Here is a 23,963-nt window from a genome sequence, read left to right on the forward strand (position 1 = left end):
GCATCTAACCCTGTTTGATGGGCATGTGTGTCATCAAAGTGGTCTAAGTTGCAAAAGCTTTTGTGTTGATCGTCTTTTGAGGTTTTTTATAGCCCAAAGCCACATTATGCAGAATTGATTTTACTCAAGTCTTTTTGAATCATGCTCATTGTATGACTGATTTCTCATCTTTGCAAAGAAGCTTGGTCTTTCCAATTTCAATTGCAAAATTTGTATGCAACTTTCTAATTGACATATTTGCTTACTTCTAGTAGCAATTTTGTTGGCATTATATTAGCATATTAAAATCTTTAAAGCTGACATGAGAAAAATTCCCTCAATCCTAGTCAAGCTCATCAGGCTCCATTTGACAACATCTTTTTTCATGCCCTTTGCAAGAAATATTTTCCCCACTTTTGATGTTAACCAGCAGCATTATAAGCGCCACTTATAAAAATAGATTTAAGGTAAGGCACAGTGTTCTATCTAGTACACACAGTAGTCCAGGTTAAAAAAAATCCTTTCTGGTTTTTTCCTGACTTTTGGTGAGTGAATATAATTACTCACAATATGGAAGAATGGCATTAACAGTATTGATCAGATTTCTCATACCATTGCAAAATTGACACTGAAAAAATTCACTACCCTGTCTTTTCTTCTTTACTGAATTACAGTATAGATAAACTGTGCCAGGCTTAGTTCAAAGAATTAAGTTAAAAACTCATGGGAATGTTATTTTTTTCTAATATATCAGTATGAATCGGAGTTTTCACAAATTGCAACCTCACAGAGAAAACAGCAACCAAAATAATAAATTGGAATGGGAAGTGAAAATTACTGCCTCACAATGAAACCCAGATTTCAGAACTAATACAAAAGTAAGCAAACTCATCCCACCCCTTAACTAATAAGGTTATTTTTTTACCCCCCCAAACAAATTATTTTAGTATTATATAAAAAGGTATGGTTCTGCCATTTTATGCAATTTATCAATTAAAATTTAATAAATTTAATAATTTATTTTTGCCTAGCTATACACAAGATGGTTAATTTTATTCATGAAAAGATAGTCATTTATCATGTCATGGGCATATAACATAATGTAATATAATAAATTATTCTGTACTAATACTATAAAATAAAATTTACATTGTGGTTTGAGAAGTAGATAAAAGAACCACTGCAGAACATGGTGTATCTAAGAATTTCTTGCTATCCATCAAAGAAAACCCTTATAAACCAGATTTTCTCCCCTCCAAAATAGCTTCTTACTTCTTCTAGAAGAATTTCTCCATTGTTATCCTTGTCTATTTCTTCAAAGAGGTTTGGCGATACTTCATCATGCCACACAAACATATAGCCCTCTGGTAAGCCAGATACTAAATCAAGCAGCTCAATGTCAAACAGTAACACAGCACTTCCAGGCACTTCTCCTTCTGCCACATTAAATGACAAAAACCAAATCTTAATATTTGCTTTTTGGAACGTTTTGTTTTGCTCTATATTTTCAGTGGCAGTAGGCAGTTTTCCAGCTAAGTAGCCACATGTTAACAATTTTAAAAATGTCCTGCAGAGGGCACGACAAGTAATTTAGTGGTATCACTAGGAAGCAGATCTGAAAATGATCTATTCTACGATTTCATAGATATGAACACGAAAAATAAGTTTCCCAAAGACTTCATGAAAGTGAAATGATCAGGGATAATGGTATGGGTGTCGCTAACCCTCATGTAGAGGGTTGGGAGGGGGGACAGAAATTCACCCCTAGCAGGATAAGCAAGTTATGCTATAGATCAGGACTTTTCAACCAGTGGTACCCGTACCACCAGTTGTACTTTAGCACCTGGCAGGTAGTATGCGACCCCTAGCCAAGTGTAGCAGGGGAGAGAACCAGCTAAAGTGGCGCTGCACAGACCCGGAGGAGATCACCTGGAGCTGCAGAGCTTGGCAGAAGCCCCAGGAGGGGTGCGCATGGCGACATGGTAATTGGAGCTTCTGGCGCACTCGGAAGAGAGGGCGGACAGAAGTATAAAAGGGGCAAGTTTTGGTGAGAGAGAAAAAGCGAGAAGACGCTTTTCTATCCAAAGCAGTGAGGAGAGACAGAGCAAGTGGCCTGTTTTTGGAGGAAGGGCGCATGAGCGAGCGGTGTATTTAGCGACCGGAGTGTTTTCGGGGGAAGGGCGCATGAATGAGTAGCCTGTTTAGAGAGTGGGATGTTTTCGGGGGAAGGGCATGTGAGTGAGTGGCCTGTATTGGGAGCAGCATGTTTTTTGGGGAAGGGCAAGCAAGCGAGTGGCCTATTTTGGGGATAAAGGTGAGCGAGTGAGCTGGGCAGGAGCCCCCGGATCGGTGTACACAGCTACAGCTGATCAGCGCTTCTGCTGAGCCCCCCAGAAACACCAATCAGCTGGACCCCAGTGCTGATCCTGGTGTTTCTGCTGAGCCCTGACAGCCATGCAGAATCGCCGATCAGCTGTCAGGGCTCAGCAGAAGTGCCAGGATTAAGGAAGGAAGGAAGGAAGGAAGGAAGGAAGGAAGGAAGGAAGGAAGGAAGGAGAGGGGAATGAAAAGGAGGGAAAGAAGGAGGGGAGGAAGGAGATGGGAATGAGGAGGGAAAAAGGGGAAGAAGGGAAGGAAGGAAGGAAGGAAGGAAGGAAGGAAGGAAGGAAGGAAGGAAGGAAGGAAGGAAGGAAGGAAAGAAAAAAATGTGTATGAGGAGGGAGGCACGGAAAAAGGAAACCCCTCCCCCCACGGTAATCACAATGCTAATGCGGCACTCAATGAAATTGAGTTTGACACCCCTGATATAAAAGGTTAAGTGAATCTGGTTTCCTCATTGACTTTGCTTGTCAAAAGGTTGCAAAAGGGGATCACATGACCTTGACACACTGCAACCATCATAAATATGAATCAGTTGCCAAGCATCCGAATGTAAATCACATGACTCTGGGAATGCTGAAATGGTCATAAGTGTGAAAAATGGTCATGTCACTTTTTTTAGTGCCGTTGTAACTTTGAATAGTCACTAAGCAAACTGTTGTAAGTCAAGGACTACCTGTATTTTTATCACTTTTTTTCCTTTTTTGGTCAAGTTTTTGACACCTTGCTAGGCAATTGGTGGTACTTGGATATTGCCATATCCTAAAAGTGGTACAATGGGTGAAAAAGTGGAAAAGCCCTGCTATAGATACTATTTCAGCAAAGAATGATAGAATGCAAAAATTAGATCCATTGAGTCAATAATGGATGCTGTCATTATTTTCCTTCTAGAAGATACTAAAGTATGTGATTATTTTTAGGCTTAATTTTTAATGCAAAGTCATTTGTTCACTGACAATGCTTATTTCACTGCTTTATGACAAGAGACTATGTAGCTCAACATTCTAAGAGGTTCATCACATAACAGGCATAAGACAATTCTACATGTGGACAATATAATTTCTATGCTAAATTTTGTTAAATTGAAGTTCAAGTCTTATTTAATCAATGAGACTTCTCTTTAAAATTATTTGTTATACAGTTCAAAATAATTTGGTTATATCATTCATTCATTTAAATTTATTCCATTGAGAGCAGAAGATAAGAAAAAGGGAATGAATCATATTGGAACTGCCTATGGATCTTTAAGTATAGCTTAACAAAGTGCATATAAAGAGACTGCACCACCTCAGGTGAACTCAGAAGAAATTTGGATCAACTCATATTAATTTCTTTACTTTAGTACACTTCAGTATTTAAAGATCTTTGAAAGTTATATACTCACCAACTCCAGCTTCTCCATAACCAAAGTGAGGGGGAATAACAATTCTTCTTTTTTCTCCCACACACATATCTCTTAGACCTATATCCATCCCCAGTACAACTTGTCCAGAACCTAGAACTATATTATATGTTTTCCCAAGGCTAAACCTGAAAAAGAAAATTTTGATTCATAAAAATAATGAGCAATTCATACAATTTTCTCGCATCCTATTTACATGCAATGAACTATATTACTGATAGCCTGTTTCGAAGAAATCCATTGTAAAATGAATTATATAGAAATCTAACGATCTAAGAGTTTACAAGTCTTCAGGTATCCTTAACATTTAGGGGCTAATATTTAGATTGAAATGGAGAATCTATCTATTCATACAATGTGAAACCACAAAACTATTGCAAAACTCCATTTTACAATAATATTCTATCCCATCTCCTAAGCATGTTTTTTACTATTCCTACTGTACTTTATCTTAGCATGCTGGCACAGAACAATATGTAGCACTGGACTGCAACTATCATTTTCATCTCCTAAGAAAACTCATGTGAACAGCTGAAGCCCAGTCATTTTTGAAAATAAAAAAAATGGAAATATTTCGCTTTGTAGCATGTCAGCTTCTCATTTTTGTTTAGCATTGAACATATTATATTACATATTATTCTGCCACCTCTTAGGTGGTAGAATAGGCCAGGCCATGGCCTATTCTCAACCAGGCCACATGAGTGGGGGGCTGGCATGCACGTGCAGGGCACCCCATAGGCTTCTCTCTTTAGTGGAGTTGTGCATGCACGCGCGCCCCCCACCACTCACATGGCGCAGTTCCCTTCTCCCCCCCCCCAGCCGGGCCACCAAGCCACAAGGTTGGGGACCACTGGCTTACAACATTAGGCAACACAGTATCAACAATAGAAACCTTCGGCTTCCGGTTCCAGTTTTCGGCACAGCCAGACGTGTGAGGGAATGCTCCCCACGTCGTCTAGATTTCTTCATTGGGGGACCTCTGTAAAGGGGTCGAAAGTTGCCCTGGAGGGGTGACGAGCAGGGGAGAGGTCTCTCCAGGTGGCGGTAGAAGGGCGGTGGCCCTCCTGTCGGCTTGGAGCAACTCTCCGAACCAACGAAGAAAGGATCGGCCACTCCCATAGCCCATCATTTCAGCCATTTTCTGCTGAAGCCAAAATTACAACAAAGCACTTGAAAACTGGGTGAGAATTGTCTTCTTCCTTTCTTAATTGTCTACTTTTTCCTGCCAAAAGCTCCTTGAATTTGCTTCTCCCAGCAAGGACAGAGGGAAGGGAGCTTTTTTTCCCCCCCATCTTCCTTAAGGGCAGCCTTTGATCACGCCGGGAGAAAAAAGAAAACCTCGAACAGAATAATACTATTTAATTCGACTTACTTCCTTTCTATTTTTGGCAACCCAAAACTCCTATCCTTACAGAAACTGGCTATTCTGTCTATTTGATTTTTTTAAAAAGGAGAAAAGAGAGAAAAGAACTACTTAAAAGTTACTTAAAAGTACTCAAAACTGATAAATTTACTCTGTCTGAAAAAGATTTTAAGTATGCTGGGGACATCTTGTGGCCTTTTTGGCAAATAAACCTGTTTATTTTCGAACTGCCCTTGACATTATCAGCTAAAGATAAAAACCTGAAACAGCTGGAGGTGAACTCAAGGCTTGTGGAGGTGAATATTTACTGACTTTTGTTTAAAAATTAGCCTCCACTAAGGACTATTTACCACTACTTCAAAATGGAGACTGATCAGCCACAAACCTCGCTTAACTATAAGGTCATATTAGAAACAATCCATAAAGTTTCTGAGATGTTTATCTCCAGGCTGGAAAATTTAGGTGCCAACTCCAATTTACAAGCTGTAACCCAGACTTCAACTAAAGAATTTACAACTCAGAATATAACAAAATTGGAACAAATTACTACTGAGACACAGGAACACAAGGTACAACAAGATATTGAAACGAAGAACCGACAACTCTAAAAGTACAAGGAACTATCATTATGGCAAATAACCTTAAGGACCAACAACAAACCATGGGAAAACTTAATACTCAGCTTTTGACTCCATCAAAAGAGCCTATAACTTTAGAAGTATACTATGTGCAAGATAGTGATGCTAACATAGAGGACGTGGAAGATCAACAAAGACAGTTTCCTGAAAGCCTGGATAGCCAAACATTAATTACAAAATTGGATAAGAGTCTTTACTTAAAGCAGATGAACCCAGACAGAAGAGGAATCCAGACCGAACTGAAGATAAAGTTCTTAGATCAAATACAGAGACTAGAACTAACAAGGCAACAACACAATGATTACAAATGGTTTGGTTTTTGTGGATCACTAATGGCTAGATGGCTTCCTTTGATTCAAATAATATGTATTGGAGCGAAGGGAGACCTATCTGGCAATTCAAAGGCCTTGGTCTGGAAACCCGATTGGCAAAAAAAGAAAGCCAGAGTTAAATTTTAAAAAGTGAGTTCTTAGAGAACCATTAAAGGTTATCCTTTTAGTAATCAGTGATCTATCAGGATCTAAAATAGAAAATGTTTATGAGATAGAACTAGAATGTGTTTATGTATCTATTAGGCTTATTTTAGACATTATAATTTGTGCACTGACATAATGGAAATTTGGCTTATAGATCCAATGTTTCATATTAAAAGATGTTTGATTATTCTATTTAAGAATTAAGAATTAGCTAAAATTTAAAACAGAATCTGGTTGTGTATAAATAGTTGTAGATTGATAAACATAGGCTGTGGTCCTAAACGTGTGATGTATTAGAATGTGAAACAGACAATGTTTATTAGGTAGAACATAGCTACTCAGCCATTGTGTACATGTTAGAAGCTATAGTTTTTGCTGTAATGAAATAAGGGAAATTTGGGTTGTGAATATTATTTGGGATGTTAAAGGCTAAATTTGAATAATATAATTAAAATCAAAATTAGGTAAAATTTAATAACAGGACATAGATATATCTCAATGAAATTGAATTGACAAATTTTTTAACTGACCATGCTATTTCTAGAAATTTATTACTTTAAACTGGTTGTATGAAATGTTAAGGGAAATTGAGAAGGATGTTTTGATAATGTAACCTGAATTATGTACTGAAAACTCTGTTACTGAACCTCTGATTACCCAATCACCATGATGCTTTCTAAATATGTAGATTTTAACTGAAAAACCAATAAAACTTGTTTTTAAAAAAACCAATAGAAACCTTCAAGTATCTGGGTTCTATAATCTCACAGGGCCTGAAATGGACACCTAACATTACAACCATTATTTAAAAAGCACCATTTCCTGCACCAACTCAGGAAGCTCAGACTGCTGATAATATTCTACAGAGGAATTATCGAGTCTGTCATTTTTATTTCTATAAACTGTCTGGTTTAGCACAGCAACCAATCAGGACAAATACAGAGTTCAACAGATAGTTAGGTCTGAAGAAAAAACTATTGAACTAGCCTGCCTCCCACTGAGGATCTGTATACTGTATGAGTCAGAAAGAATGCCGAGAAAATATCTATAGACCCCCCCTCACATCTTGGACGTAAATTGTTTGAACTCATTCCCTCAGGATGCCACTATAAGGCACTGCATGCCAAAACGAGACCCAAAGACAATTTTTCCCCATACCATCACTCTGCTAAACACATAATTCCCATAATGCTGTCTTATGCCTAAAGATATCTAAACATGCACTATGGCTATATTGCTATTATCAGTCTCATTTTTCTTATTACTTTTGTCATGCCTCTGTCTGAGCCAGAATCTGCTGAGGAAAATGAACTGGGACAGGACCCTATGGAGGTCAAGGGAGAGGTGTCTGTGGCTTCAGAGGAATGTGGGGAAGAGCAGGCCGAGGCAGGCCAGGGCCCTTCAGGATTAGAACAGGAGAGGCAGAGTTCAGGCGATGAGCAAGAGCCACCTCCACCTGATCCTAGAGCACGGAGAGTGGAAAGGAGGGAACAATGCAGGCAGGCTCAATTACTTGGGAGAAGAGTGTCCCGCCCTTCTCCACAAGGAACACCTGGAGATTGAGATTTAAGGAGACACTGTGGGGAGGGGCATTTGTCAGAAACAAATGCTGAATCCTTGGAATGTTGTGTATTGTTGCTATCTCTCGTTCTGTGACTTCTGTTTGGAAACCTGGAAACTCTGACTATTGGACTGACTGACCACATTGCTTGAATGTTTAAATACCTCGGACTGTATTTTGGATTCTCTCTTTTGAAAACTGCTCAGGCAAGCTTGGATTTAAACAGACTTGTTAAGTTTATGTTTTCTTCCTCGTTATCTCTATGGCCTTGAGTACTTTCTTATGCTAATCAAACTTATTTCAACCTACTTTCAGCCAGAGTCAGCTGAAGGGATGTATGTGTGTTCTTTTGTTGGAGGCTTGCCAGCAAATGTGGGGACATTTGGGGAAAATTTGGAGCAATAAAAGAACTCTCTGAATTGCCAGCTGACTGCATTGCCTCTGTGCTGTGCCCTGGGTCATCACACTTTCTCCTATTGGTGTCCTATGATTTATCACTTTGTCATTAGTATCTAATGATTTATCACTTTGTTGTTTGTATGTATTCCTTGTGTATCCAATCACATTTGGCCAATAAAGAATATTCTGTTCTGTTCTGTTCTATATTAGGTGAAGTAGTGAAAGCCAGCTGATATGAAGCAAAGAATCTGAAGGCAGCATGATACCACTGGGCATCCTTAGTGGTTAAGGCACCAGGCTAGAAAGCTGGAGAACATAAGTTCTAGTCCTGCCTTAGCCATGAAAGCCAGCTGGGGAAGCTAGGGCCAATCATTCTCTTAGCCCAATTCACCCAAAGGTTGCTGATGTAAGGAAAATAGGAGGAAGGAGGTTGTTAGTTATCTTTGTTGCCTTATTTGTAAAACCAACAAAAGTAGGGCCTGGAGATAGAAAAACAACTTCCATTGTTTTGTTTTGTTTTCATAATTTATAGACCTTTTGTCTGCATGTAGGACATCACACACTTCTTTCAGTTATATTAAAGAATGCAAACAGCTAATAAAAAATGGGATCATGTCTTGAGTCACATCTTTTTTAAAAATTTTCATTCCTGCAGAATTATTTATAGCCAGATGATATACTTACGTTGAGTCTAATAAAGTGCCATCTAGGAGAGAAGCATTGTAATGATACTTCAAGTAATCGCCTTTCTTGCTTAGCACTGAACAGTTAGTAGGTTTGTAATAGGCTGTAACAGCAACCGAATCTGAAGGGTTGTGAAAATCTATCACATGAACTTCAAATACCAACACAGCAGATCCTGGAATGTTTCCTACAATAATAAGCAAGCACAGAGTAATAGGCTGTTCACCTTTCTTCTCTTATTCATTTTACACCTTGTAAACAACAAAATCATCTATTGAAAATTTATACTGTGAAAATAAAGGTGTGATCAAAGCATCTGCAAATGTTATCCTGAATTATGCTAAAGTTTGTGCCATTTTGTTCTTTTCCAACTGCAAAAAATCTATGTACTTCCAACAATCATTATATTTGGGGAGATTACCATGGTTAACCATTTTGGAAGTGTGAATGTACTGAAGAAAAATAAGCAAGCTTATAAACCTAATGAAATTGTATTTTTTTAATTGGGTGAATTTGCAGCTAAAAATTAGTGAAATTGTTTAGCTTTCATTGAATTGACTTGGGAGGCCGGTGTGTGGTGTAGTTGGTTCACATGGTGTGGTAGGATGGAGGGTTTGTTGTCACTGTGTGTTGGGGGGAGAGAGCACAGGGGGGGGAGGCTCAGCTAATCTCAATGTACACATGTTGTACTTTGACAATAAAGGTTTATTATTGAGGAAAAATCACTTGGAGTGAGTTTGGGTTGCTTCTGCATTTCCAACAGAAAGTATGGATTCTCACTCATTGTCTCAAGAGGCAACCAGATTTTTTTTTCTTTGAAGATATTTCGCATCTCATCCAAGAAGCTCCTTCAGTTCTGACTGGATGGTGGGGAATGCAAGGATTTATATTCCTTGCAGACAGCTGGTCACTTGCATTCTTTTAGAGACTTTGAGGCCACTTGGAAGTTTATCTGTGCAATCTGAGTGATGCAAACGGGTGTGAAGCCTTCTTGGAACTGCTGAAAGAAGACTTCACACACCCAATGCTCATCCAGTCATTGGTATTAAAAGTATTGGTATGCAAAGATCCCAACGTGTCTTCCCTTTTCTGTTTTTCCCAATTGAGAAAAACATCACCTCTTTTGCATGTCTAATATAGGTTCTTTTATATTAATATAATGATTTTATCCAATCATTCCAAAGATGTAAAAAGCTCCTTTTGTGTCTGGCTAATGTTAAGTGACAAAGCATAGCAACAGGATTGTTTCCAGATAACTTGAAAAAGGCATCCATTATCTCCAAAGGTAGAACTATTGTAAGCATCAGCAAAACCTAAAAAAAAAGATTTGCCTAGGGAGCTCACTAACTGTGGTAACTATCACTAAACATTTGTGGGGGGGTGGAAATGTGTTACTAATTCTTTCAATTACATATCTATATCTGGATATGTTGTAGGTAGGAGAAAATGTTCTTCAAATAAGTACTATCAAATAAGCCATGATTCACTGATAACATCTACTGATCCCTATTCTACCATTTGTCATAGCGGAATTTACTATAAATTTGGTACAAATCTCACATTGAGTGCAAAAGTCAGGTGCATTGACTTTATCACTCTTGATCCTGGAACACATGCTTAAGTCTATATACTACATATACTAAAATAGTAAATGAGCTGCAGGACATTAGTACTTAAGAAAGCACCTGAAATAAAACTTACTCACCTGTTCCCTCTTCTCCATATCCAAGATGAGGTGGTATTATTATTCTCCTTTTCTCTCCAACACATGCTCCAAGCAAACCTTCATCTATCCCAGCAATCACATAACCTTTGCCAATGTAGGTATCATAGGTTCGATTTCGTGAATAACTATAGAAGATACATTGCTTTACTGCAGTTACTATCAATTGTACCACATTTACAATTTACTGAGTATAATGGCAAATACAGAAAAAATGTAGATGTAATCTATATATAATTTAATGTATGTATACGAATGGAGAGAGAGAGATTCATTCCATGTACACACTACCATCATCCCATCTGTTAAACTAGAAAAGCTAATGGAGCATTTGCTTCTAAAATAGTTTTACTAGGATAACCTCATGTCAGGAGAATATTGAATAGTGATGGGTTGCAGCCACAATACAGCAAGCTAAAAAAATCCTTGATTTTCAAAGCCTTAAGTGTATGCTATTATCCTTTAGGGTCTTTTTGCCACAATTGTTAAGCAAATCTTTGTAGCTATTAAGTGAATCACACGATCATTAAGCAAATTCTGTTTCCCCCAATGGCTTTGCTTGTGGGAAGCCAGCAGAGGAGGACACAAATCATATGACACCAGGATACTGCAACTATTGTTTAGTACATGCTGGTTGCCAAGTGAACAAATTTTGATCACGACTGTGGGGATGGTGTGATGGTCATAACTGTGAGGACGAATTATAAGTAACTTTTTTTTTTCAGTGCTGTTGTAACTTCAAATAGTCACTAAATGAATGGTTGTAAGTTAAGGACTACCAGTATAAGAATTAAAAAGAGGACTTCCAGAGTTTCTCAAGTTTACTGAAAAAGCTAGGAAGCCATTAAAAAGAATTTCAGTAATTGCTAAATATGAAATGTAAGCTCTAGTCTATTTAAAGAGAAATCAAGATTCAATTTCAATCTTTTGCCCAAGCACAATGGACTAGATGCACCCTTCTTTTGGGTGGAAAACTTAGTTTCTATCTGATTAATGTATAGGTCATGGACACATCTAGTATCAAACTGTTTATTTTTGAATATGGGATAACTAATTTTCACAAGTATCTGTGATGTCTCCCTGTTGTTTAATACAGCAGTGTATACATATTTAAAGAATGTAGTAGTATTTCATGTGTGTTAGTTAGGAATATAAATGTACATATTTGTATGCACATCTGGCATAACATTAGCTGAAAATCAAACTGATTTGTAAAATGTTTGATACAATTTTTTGAAGAAACATGGAACAGAGAACTAATGTATGAAAGTTAGTTGTCTTTGATAGAAAAAAAGAAATTGCAAGCAGAGAAAATAGCTGTGTACAAGAGAGAGTAATTCTGCTCATATGGAAGTGAGAGTTGATGTATGAAGAGTATAATAGGAACATGGGGCCCAGTGACTCAGCAGTTAAAGATGCTGACCCTGTCAGCTGGAAAACTGACAGCCCAGGTTCAAGACCCAAGTGCCAAGGGTGAGCTCTTGTTACTTGCCCCAGCTCCAGTCCACCTAACTATTTGAAAGCATGTAAATGTGAGTAGATAAATAGGTACCACTTTGGTGGGAAGGAGACAGTGTTCCATGCCCCTTGGTGTACAGTCAGGCTGGCCAATGACCATAGAAACATCTTTGGACAACGTTGGCTCCTTGGCTAGGAAACGAGGATGAGCGCACACAACAGTGCAGGTTCGAGTCCCACCAGGCTCAAGGTTGACTCAGCCTTCCATCCTTCCGAGGTAGGTAAAATGAGGACCCAGATTGTTGGGAGCAATAAGCTGACTTTGTAATAATGCCGCTTGCGGGGGGGGGGGGTGCGAAAGCCCTAATAAGCAGGCATATACATAGAATGAAGGCTATTGCTAAGCACATTGATTTGTGCTTAGATTGTAAGCCGCCCTGAGTCTTCGGAGAAGGGCGGGATATAAATGGGATTAAATAAATAAATAAATAAACACCCTCTTAGTCAGGCATGACTAAACAGAGGAAATTTTTACCTTTCATAACATGGAGTACAGTAAGACTACAGTAGAAATATAGAGGTATTTAAAAGTTCATGGTACAAGGGGAGACAAGCACAAGAATAAAGGAATCCTGATAAATATGAACAGAATTCAAGTTAGTGACCAATATATAGAGCAGCGGTCCCCAACCTTTCTGGTTCCGCAGACCAGCAGCAGCAGTGATTATTGGGGGAGGGGATGGTTTCATGTGTGTACCCACTACTTGCACAAATGGAGTTTTGCACACTCATCTGCCACTTGTGCGGTCTGGTTCCCAACAGGCCATGGACCAGGACCAGGCTAAGAACCAGAGGTTGGGAACCCCTGATATAGAGGACACATATAGTGAGGAGAAAAAATTATTTGATCTCCTGCTGATTTTGTACCTCTGTGATTGCCAACAAGGGTTTTGCCACCAAGAACTAAGTCATGTTTTGAGAAGGGGTCAAATACTTATTTCATTCATTAAAATGCAAATCAATTTGTAACTTTTTTGTTTTTCTGAATTTTGTTGTTGTTGTTATTCTGTCTCTCACTGTTAAAATAAATGTACCATTAAAATTATAACACCGATCATTTCTTTGTCAGTGGGCGAATGTACAAAATCAGCAGGGAATCAAATAATTTTTACCCTCACTGTATGAGCATACGATGTGTGTGTGTGTGTGTGTGTGTGTGTGTGTGTGTGTGTGTGTGTGTGTATTTGTGTTTGTGTAGGAAATGACAAAGATGGATATGGGTACATGTTCAAGAGTGGAATTACCATTAGCCACCTTCTCTACATGAATGATATCAAGCTATATGCAAAGAATGAACATGGCATCAACTTGCTGATCCACCTGACATAAACCTAGAGTGAGGACACTGGGATAGCATTCAGAATAGTTGGGAGTGTAGCTGGATAGTAATCAAGAGAGGAAAAATAATTAGGACTGATAGGGAGGAAATACCAGGAGGTAGTAGACATACAGACCAGTTTCAAGTACTTTGGTATCCCACAGTCACATGGAAACCATCACGAGGAGGCAAGGAAGACACCAACATACAAATATCATCAAAAGATCAGATAAATCTTGAAGAGCCAGTTCATTGGTAAGGACAAGATCCACATGATCAATAACTATACCTGCCAGCCATCAGATAATTGGCAGGTACAATAAATGGGCCAAAATAGAATAGGGAAGTTGCCCGTGTAAAGACCGAAAAGCTCATCACAATGTACAGAGGATTCCATCCAAAGTCCAACACCCAGAAACAATACATCAGATGGAAAGAGGGCAGTCAGGGTTTGGTGAGTGTCAGAGTCACACTCATGGATGAAACTCATAGCGTCCAGCAGTATATCAATATGGCACCCAAATATGAGCTGCTGACAGAATGCCTGAGGTAACTGCAGATGTGGGAAGAAGATCAAGCAAAGGAAGTGCCATGGCAAGACAAGACCCTGCATGAAATGTATTTCAACAGATAACTAGGTGGAAAACACTGGGAAATCCTATAAGTGGCTGGAAAGGGCTGGACTAAAAGACAGCACTGAGGCACTGATCACAGCAGCACAAAAACAGGCACTAAGCACCAGATCCACAGAAGCAGAACCCTAGGTGCAGATTATGTAAAGAAACCTTAGAGACAATTCACATGTAATGAAAAGATGTAAGATTTATGATTTATTATTACTCCGAAGCGGACTTGTATGCCCTTAGGGCAGTTCCTGCCTCATGGGCGCGACCTGTCGCCTGTTTCCATACTCCCCTTAATGACGATCCCAAGCTTTGGGATTCCGAGAGGTGGCTGGGCTTAGATAGGGGCCTCGAGTCAAGACATGCTAAGAGGCCCCTGATAAAATTTTTAGCCGGTTATTTTAAGAGGTTAGGGAGGGGGAGGGAGGGGGGGGGAGGGAGGGAATCTTTAACCGGCACTCAGTCTGGTCCTGTTAGAGGTCCTGACGGGACGGGGTCGGGGGAGGTGGCTGCTGGTTCTGGGAATGTGGGGGTGGGGCTTCAAATCCCCACGGCGATAGGGAATGGCAGCAGGTGTTTGCGCGGAGGGCCATATCAACATCTGGGATCGCGCCCCCGCTATCTCCGAGCGGTGGCGCGCTCCGACCCTCCGGTTAGCACCCTCCTACCCGGGGATGAGGGTGATCAGGCCCCTGAGCTCAGGTTGGTCTATTTTAACGCTAGATCCGTAGTTAACAAAGCTCCCCTCATCCGTGATCTGATCGAGGAGGAATGTGCGGATCTGGCGTGCATCACGGAAACTTGGTTGGGTTCGGAGGGAGGGGTGCCTCTCACCGAGTTATGCCCGCCAGGTTTCCGGGTGCTGCACCAGCCACGGGCTCAGGGCAGGGGTGGTGGGGTGGCAGTGGTTATTCGGGAGACTTTGTGTCCCCGGGAGGCCACCATTGTCCAGATGGCCGGGAGTGAATCCCTCCTCTTGAGATGTGGTCCTCGGGTTCAGTTGGGCTTGTTGCTCACATACCTGGCGCCCAGCTGTGTGGCAACAGCCCTGCCTGAGCTGCTCGACACCCTCTCAGGGTTGGCGGTGGAGTTCCCCAGGCTTATAGTCCTGGGTGACTTCAACCTGCCATCACTGGGGGGGTCGTCGGAGTTAGCTCGGGAGTTCATGGCTTCCATGACAGCCATGGGCCTGACCCAGGTTATTGAGGGCCCTACTCACGAGGGGGATCATACTCTCGACCTGGTGTTCCTGTCTGGACAGTGGTTGGATGATCTGGGAGGGGGTTCTCCGTCTATCACCCCTCTGTCATGGTCAGATCATTACCTCCTGAGGCTGGTTTTCCGTCATGCCATCCCCCGCCGCTGGGCGGCGGAACCGACCAGGTGGTTCCGCCCCAGGCGCCTAATGGACCCGGACCGGTTCCAGAGGGCGCTTGGGCCGATACCTATCACCCTTACCCACAGCCCAGTCGAGGCTCTGGTGGAGGCCTGGGAAACGGCTGCCACCAGGGCACTCGACTGTGTTGTACCCATGCGACCTCTGACTCGGCGCAGATCCCGTTGGGCTCCATGGTTCTCAGTGGAGCTCCGGGAGATGAAGCGTCGGAGACGAGGTCTAGAGAGCGGTTGGAGATCCAGCCGATCCGAATCCGACCGATTGCAGTTAAGAACCTTTATAAGGTCTTATCTTGCGGCGATAAGGACGGCGAAGTCTAACTACTTTGCCGCCCTTGTCGCGTCCGCAGATAATCGCCCGGCCGCCCTGTTTAGGGTGACTCGCTCCCTCCTTAACCAGGAGGTGAGGGAGGATCCCTTGCAGGGACGAGCCGAGGAGTTCAGTCATCATCTGACGGACAAAATCGCTCGGATCCGGACCGGCTTGGACTCTGACTGGGCAGAGTCTGATGTGGAGGAATCAGGCGGTCTTGAGCATGTTATCTGGACTGAGTTCGACCCTGTTTCCCCTGATGATGTGGACAGGATCATGGGGAGACTGAGCTCCACCACCTGTTTGTTGGATCCGTGCCCCTCCTGGCTAGCTTATGCGGCTCGGGAGGGAACACGAGGCTGGTTCCATGCAGTAATAACTGCTTCTTTGAAGGAGGGTGTCTTCCCTGCCGCCTTGAAGGAGGCGGTGGTGAGACCCCTCCTCAAGAAGCCTGCTTTGGACCCGGCTGTTTTAAACAACTATCGTCCAGTCTCCAACCTTCGCTTTTTGGCGAAGGTTGTTGAGAGTGTGGTGGCGCATCAGCTCCCTCTGTTCCTGGAGGAAACTGATTATCTGGACCCGTACCAATCGGGCTTCAGGCCCGGACACAGCACGGAGACGGCATTGGTCGCGCTGGTGAATGATCTCTGGAGGGCTAGGGACAGGGGTTGCTCCTCTGTCCTGGTCCTATTAGATCTCTCAGCGGCTTTCGATACCATCGACCATGGTATCCTGCTGCGGCGTCTCAGGGGGTTGGGAGTGGGAGGCACCGTGTTACGGTGGTTCTCCTCCTACCTCCAGGGCCGCTCGCAGTCGGTGTTGACAGGAGGGCAGAGATCCGCCCCGAGGCCTCTCATTTGTGGAGTCCCTCAGGGGTCGGTTCTCTCGCCTCTCCTGTTCAACATCTATATGAAGCCGCTGGGCGAGATCATTCGTGGTTTTGGGGTGGGGTATCACCAGTACGCTGATGATACCCAACTTTTTCTCTCCACCCCGAACCAACCCAGTGATGCCCTCTCCGTGATGTCCCGGTGCCTGGAGGCGGTTCAGGTCTGGATGGGGAGAAACAGGCTTCGTCTCAATCCCGCCAAGACTGAGTGGCTGTGCATATCGGCGTCTCGGGTTAACCAAGTTATTCCACCTCTAATGATGGGGGGTGAGGTGTTACCCCCCGTTGATAGGGCTCGCAACTTGGGCGTCCTCCTGGATTCACGGCTCAATTTTGAAGATCACATAGGAGCCGTGACCAGGGGGGCTTTTGCACAGGTTCGCCTGGTGCGCCAGTTGCGTCCCTATCTGGACCGAGACGCCCTACGCACAGTCACTCATGCGCTTGTGACCTCCCGTTTGGACTACTGTAACGCTCTCTACATGGGGCTGCCCTTGAAGACCACTCGGAGGCTTCAACTGGTGCAGAATGCGGCCGCGCGAGTTGTAATGGGGGTTTCCCGATACTCCCATGTAACACCTCTACTCCGCGAGCTGCATTGGCTTCCGGTTGCCCTCCGGGTGAAATTCAAGGTGCTGGTTATTACCTATAAAGCCCTACATGGCCTGGGTCCGGGGTATCTGAGGGAACACCTGCTGCCGGCTTCAAACGCCCTTCGCCCAGTGCGCTCCCACAGGGAGGGTCTGCTCAGGGTTCCGCCGGTGAGAGATTGCCGGCGGGTGACACCCAGGGATAGGGCCTTCTCAGTGGGAGCGCCTGCCCTCTGGAACCAGCTGCCGGTGGAGCTGAGAACTGCCCCCGACCTCCGATCATTCCGCCGGGGCCTGAAGACCTGGCTCTTTGAGCTCTCGGGCCCAGGCTGAGGAGAATTTTTAATTGGGGTTTTAATCGTGTACAGGGTCAATTTAATATTTTTTAATATGGTTTTAACTTTTGTATGTTGGATTTTTTTTTTAATTCCCTGTAAACCGCCCTGAGTCCTCAGGGAAAGGGCGGTATACAAATGCAACTAAATAAATAAAATAAATAAATAAATAAATTTAGACATGAACAGCATACACTGAGTGGAATAACTAAGTAGATGGCATTGTGTACAGTAACATCTGTACAAATATGGGCTAAATCCTCCTAAATCTAGATGGGAGATCCCACAGAAGGCTGTGGAAAATAAGAAGTCTAAGAGCCTGTAGGATTTCCAGAGCCAGCCAGAGAGGCAAGCATTGGCTAATCAACCAAACATTGTGATATTAGACAAAGACAACAAAAAAACAGTGGTTGTGCCAAGTGATAGTAACATCAGGAGGAAGAAATATGAGAAACTGGAGAAGCTTGAAAAGTACCAGGACCTGAAAGAGGAACCGGAGAGGATGTGCAAAATTAAGGCCAGAATGGTCCCAGTGATAGTAGGAGCACTTTGGAGCTGTGTTTTCTAGGCTGGGTGGCTCCAACAAATCCTGGGTAGAACATCAGGGCTCTCTGTCCAAAAGAGAAAAGAATACGGTGCTAGGAACAGCTAAGATACTGTGCAGAACCCTCAAGCTCCCTGGCCTCTGGTAGAAGACCCAAAACACAGATCACCTGTAAGGGTGAGAAGGTAGTTGATGATAGATAGATAGATAGATAGATAGATAGATAGATAGATAGATAGATAGATAGATAGATAGATAGATAGAGGCAGGCAGGCAGGCAGGCAGGCAGGCAGGCAGGCAGGCAGGCAGACAAGCAGATACAGACAGACAGAAAGACAGACAGACTGCTTTTAGTTAATTTAACATACTTTAATATAATGAAACCTAAATTGCTTTCTATTTTTGCTTCACACATATTTTGATAGGCTTTACCTACTTGCATTGCAATGGAACATAACTCAGTATGGCCTTTGGATTAAGAAAATGAGTGTCCTGACACTTATTTTACATTATACATCACACATATTTTGTTCACTCATTAATTCAGCAAATAGAAAATACAAAAGTTTATATGCTAAAATTATTCTAATAATTAATGAACCATTTACTTATAAAATTGCATGAACTTCAAATGCTGATATTACTAGATGTGTACATTTAATATTTTACAAGCTGTGCTTATGTCTTTATTAAAGGAATAAAATTAAGGGGAAAAAGTTGCTCCCATCAAAGTATCTGGGTGAAATTCTTAGTTTATTTTATTGGTATATTTGTTTATTTCTTGGAGAAAATCCATCTATATGATTGCTAAGATTGATACCAACTTGATGCTCATAATCAAACTTATTTATTAATTACTAACATATTTATACCCAGAAATGTAAAATGCTTTCTAACAAAGCTGGAAAAAGTAGCCAAGGACTGCTAAAAATATATACAGAGTAGATTTTATGCTTAATTATTTAATTACCTGGAATCAAACAATGTTCCATCAAGAAGGGTACCATTATAGTGATACCTGAGGAAATCCCCAATTTGGGTTTGACGTTCACAGGACTTTGGCACATATAGTTTATCTACATTAACCCTGTCTTTAGGATTGTGTAGATCTAGAAGAGCTACATCAAAGACAAGAGAAGCTTGACCAGGTATTTCTTTCCCTGTAAACAAAGTATACAGAAAATAAAAAAGCACTGAATTTTTGAACAACATTTGCAAACATTTGGTATGCTTCTTTTGGTATCAGTTTGAGGCTATCTGCATAATGTTCACTATTGGAAGGAATAAAGCTGGCATATATCCAGTTTTGATCTCCTATATGTTGTGGAACCTTTAGAACTTATTCTGCTGTTTTCAATGATTAAAATATTCTTGAGTAGATAAAGGCTTTGCTAACCTACATGAAAACCTCCAAATGAAATGGAGTAGCCCATCTCTGTTTCAATTTCTTGGAGATAAGATATCCAAGTTTAAAGAATGTCACATTTATTTATATTTATTATTTAAAGGTAATAATATAATTAGGCTACTTAGTCTTCCTGTTTCTGTGGTATCAATTTCATTTTAAATTAAAAATCTGGTTTTGTTGGAACATATTCAATTCACACGCAGATAAATCTGATTTGTGATAAAATAATGGGTGGGTCAGCTTCTGGAGTCTGCTGTGTTTTTTTTTACCCCCTTCTTCCTCCCCTTCCTTGAAACAAGGAAAAACAATGTTATTCTTTAAAAATAGATAAACAAAAATAAGATGTTTATTAAATTTCATGAATTACTTCAACACCATGAGCAATATTAGAGAAAGAATCATGTTAAAATACTACAAATCATATAACTGAGGAGGAGGAGGAGGAGGAGGAGAAATTTTAGATGCTCCTCTATTGAGTTAGATATTCTTTCAATGGATTTTGCATATTTTAATTTTAATATTTAGTTTTTAATATTAATTTTTATATATGTACTATATATGATTGGTTTTACTTATGCATTATTTTTATGGAGTTTTGTATGCCACCCAGAGAATTTTTGGTCAGATGGGCAGCCACATAAATTAATAAAATTAACAACACATAAAATGTATGCTATTCAATTATAACAATTATTTGTATTAGAGCACTTTAGAATGTCCATTAGGAATGAGTAAACTTTCAGGTTAGTCAAAATACAGTAAAAATCCTGCTGATTTCTCTGTAAAATAGCAAAATAATTTACCATCTCCATCTTCTCCATATGCCAAGAAAGGTGGTACTGTGATTATGCGCTTTTCTCCTACACACATTCCAAGAAGACCTTTGTCCATTCCAGGGATTAACCACCCAATTCCTACATAGGTGTCATATGTTCGCATTCTATTGTGACTGAAGATATAAATAAATTCCAGTGAATTCCACATCATTTTAATTCAGAAAGTAACAAAACAAGAGGATTAAATATAACAAAATAAGAGGATGTGGATTTGACTTATTCTCAATACACACATACATATCCACGCTCGTGCATATACACACACACACATTTTATATTCACTACAGTTATCCATGGTGAAGAAACACCTGTCTTCATCAGGAGTCTTGGGAAATATTGTTAAATATAATGTGCCTGATAGGTCAGATCAAGGACACAGCATTTTAGTACCGGTATATTATGTAAAGTGGTGCATTGGGAACTCTGATAAATCTGGGAAGAAGAGCACATTCAATTTTGCTCCCAGCTGATATTTAATGTGTGCTATAATTTAGAAGACTACACAGGGCATTGACAAGTAGCCATTAAAGGTCCAACCAAGTGTCATGGATGGCAGAAAAGTCAATATATCATGAAAAAGAGTCTCATGGATGGTAGAGAAGTCAATATTTTTAATTATGCACTTAATAAATAATAAAGATGTGCCATGCTTTAGATCTTAAGGCAGAAAGATGCATCAGACTATGTGGAGGTACCAATGTACCACTGTTTCCAAATGCTTAAAGTCACTATAACTTTGTCCAGATTCATATAACAGCCCTCCATAGCTGCAGTGTGAAATCTAGAAATACACATTTGGTTTCAGGAGTTGCAAACGTGTTATGTATATGTATCTTTCTATCATCAAATAACAACCTCTGAAGTTTTCATAAATTCTTCCTTTTATCAGTCCTTTATAGTATTTAGTTATTGTTAGTAGTAGACATTTGTGAGGGAGGGGGGAAAAGACAAACAATAGAAAAAGGAGACAAAAAAGCCTGAGGGAATAAACTATAAGCATCACCAAACCAAATAAGACTAAATTTGATAATGAGGGGTTATCAATATTCCAACATTTTGATCTATATTATTTTAAAACTGTAGATCACTGTTAAAATTTAAATAATACATAAATATCATCAGCAAGAATCAATAAATATATTATATAAATAAATATTACATAAATCAATGTAAAATGTAGAATTAATTTCTATCCAAGCAGTGCAAATGTTAAACCTATTTAACAGATCACTGAAAATTAAAACATTAATTTTATTCTAGTAGAAATTTACAAAACCAAATGGTTTCCAAGTTGGATTTAACATTGAATTTGACTGGATGACATTCAATGTTTATATCCCCCAACACACGAAAAAGACAAAATATTTTATTGATACCTTGAATCAAATAGTGTTCCATCTAAAAATGTTCCATTATAATGGTATCGTACAAAATCAGACACCTGAATCGTCCTTGTACAATTTTCTGGCTTGTAATATGTCTGAATTTCAACTTTGTCTTCAGAATTCCAAACATCAACCAGAAGGACATCAAAATTCAGAACTGAATTTGCAGGAATTACACTGGCTGGGGATGCAAAGGATATTAAAAAGGAATTAAATCAAATTTTTCACCAGCCACCAGTATTTTTTTTAAAAAAATAAATAAATCTTTTTCTGATTATTGTATCCAACATCTTGTACCACCAATACAATGAAATACAGAGAATGCTAAGTCTTTTTTTAGATTTATGCACAATACAACAAATATATCAGTTATCATATTTTAACAAAGGATAAACATAATACAATGTCATTTCTGGAAAATTACAATAAATTACAGTAACCTAACATTTTTAATAATCTGACATCCATCCATTAGGCCAGACATGTCAAACACAAGGCCCACAAGCCAAATCTGCCCAGCCATGTGATTATATCTGGCCCACGAAGCTGCCCTGAAAACAGCAAAGGACCAGCCCACGGAATCTTGGCCCGGCCCAGGCCGACCAGGTGCTGATCTACAACCTGGGACCAGCCATCAAAGCCAGGACGTGCTCAGCCTTAGATCCACAGGGCAGCCCTGAAACCAGCGAGAGGCTGTCCCCCGCCCCGCCCCCTAGGCATGCGTGCAGGAGGTGGCGAACAGGCGGAGTCCAGAGACCCTGCTGATCATCTTGTCCTGCAGGCTGACTTCACCCAAGATGCCAGCACTCGCCGCCTCTTGTGCGCACACCCAGGGGGTGGAGCAGAGGTGGCGGGGCATCTCCTCACTGGTTCCAGGGCTGCCCCATGGATCTAAGGCTGAGCACGTTCTTGCTTTGATGGACACTACCAGATTGTAGAACAGCCCCGCCACACAAACTCCAACCAGCACCTCCATGGCCCTAGCCTGATAGCCACGAGGCTTCCCTTCCATGACTGGTCCTGTCCTCCGGCATGGGATAGCGATGGCCGGTGGCATGGCTACCGCCAGCGCTGGCAATCTCTACCCTTCCTGTTGTTCTTTCCTGAGTGCAGAGGAAGGAAAGAGATGAGAATGTGAAGCAGGGAAGGAAGGAAGGAGATGGAAATGAGGAGGGAGGCAGGGAAGGAAGGAAGGAAGGAAGGAAGGAAGGAAGGAAGGAAGGAAGGAAGGAAGGAAGGAAGGAAGGAAGGAAGGAAGGAAGATTATAATGAGAGGGAGGGGGTCTGAGGGAAATCCTGCCCTAACACTTGGCCACAAGCAGTCCTGCTGCCCTTTTGCCATCACCTTGTTCCCTCCTCCTGACCTCTCCCGGTGGTCTCCCATGCTACCACTGAGGATGCTTTGGATACAAAGCCAGGTATCCTCATATGGAGAGGGAGTGGGCCTCCCTCTGACTTGCGCACTTTGCCCTCCTACACACACGAGCAACTTGGCCAAGGAGAGCAAGCCAATCAGCAGCAGCCATGAGGAGGAGGTAATCGCAGCCGGGCACCCCCTTGGGGAAGGATGGACTGGGTAGTCGCCCTCCACTGCCCAGGACTCTGGGAAGCCTGCATCTCTGGGGGTCCTCCGCATGGCCTGAGAGGGACAGCAAGGCTCCTCTGGTGGACAAGGGTATGGTGCTCCTCCTGGTCTTGGCTTCTTCCGCTGGAGACAATGGATCCATCCCCAGCCCCACCTGGGCCATCCCCTGGCCATGCCCACCCCAGTCCCCCAAGGTCAACCACAACCCTGACAGGGCCCTCAATGGAATCGAGTTTGACACTCCTACATTAGGCTAATGCAATGAATTATTTTTAAGAGGTCAAGAGATCAATTCTAACTATGACTATATTAACACAACACAATCTACACAACTTACACAATTAATACTAATGTTTCTTAAAATGTGGTCCTAGGACCCCTGGGGGTTCCCCAAGACCATCTCAAAGGTTTGCATAATCAAAATATTTGCTAACATATGTTAAAAATAATACCATATTAAAATTCCCATCAAGCAAACATGAGAATCAGTAGCAAAAGTCAATACATCAATTTTAATTTTTAGCATGGCAAATACCAATAAATATAATACATATAAACAAAATCTCTTTGGTGGGTTCACCACAAATTTTTATAGCAGGAAGAAACACTATACTAAGACA

General features: G+C 41.3%; 1 protein-coding gene across 1 annotated transcript in view; it reads right to left on the minus strand.

Moving 5' to 3' along the window:
* FKBP9 (FKBP prolyl isomerase 9) overlaps positions 1 to 23,963 on the minus strand; it is a 30,161-nt gene that overhangs the window by 2,059 nt on the left and 4,139 nt on the right. Inside the window, exons 3-9 of the mRNA XM_081344146.1 lie at positions 21,750 to 21,939; positions 20,341 to 20,486; positions 19,100 to 19,289; positions 10,587 to 10,732; positions 8,882 to 9,068; positions 3,743 to 3,888; positions 1,252 to 1,415 (exon numbers count right to left, since the gene is read on the minus strand). Of these exons, the coding sequence (XP_081200272.1) occupies positions 1,252 to 1,415; positions 3,743 to 3,888; positions 8,882 to 9,068; positions 10,587 to 10,732; positions 19,100 to 19,289; positions 20,341 to 20,486; positions 21,750 to 21,939 (1,169 nt within the window). The remainder of the gene's footprint in view (positions 1 to 1,251; positions 1,416 to 3,742; positions 3,889 to 8,881; positions 9,069 to 10,586; positions 10,733 to 19,099; positions 19,290 to 20,340; positions 20,487 to 21,749; positions 21,940 to 23,963) is intronic.

This window comes from Vipera berus (assembly GCF_964194415.1).
Source record: "Vipera berus genome assembly, chromosome: Z".
NCBI classification, from domain to species: Eukaryota; Metazoa; Chordata; class Lepidosauria; order Squamata; family Viperidae; genus Vipera; species Vipera berus.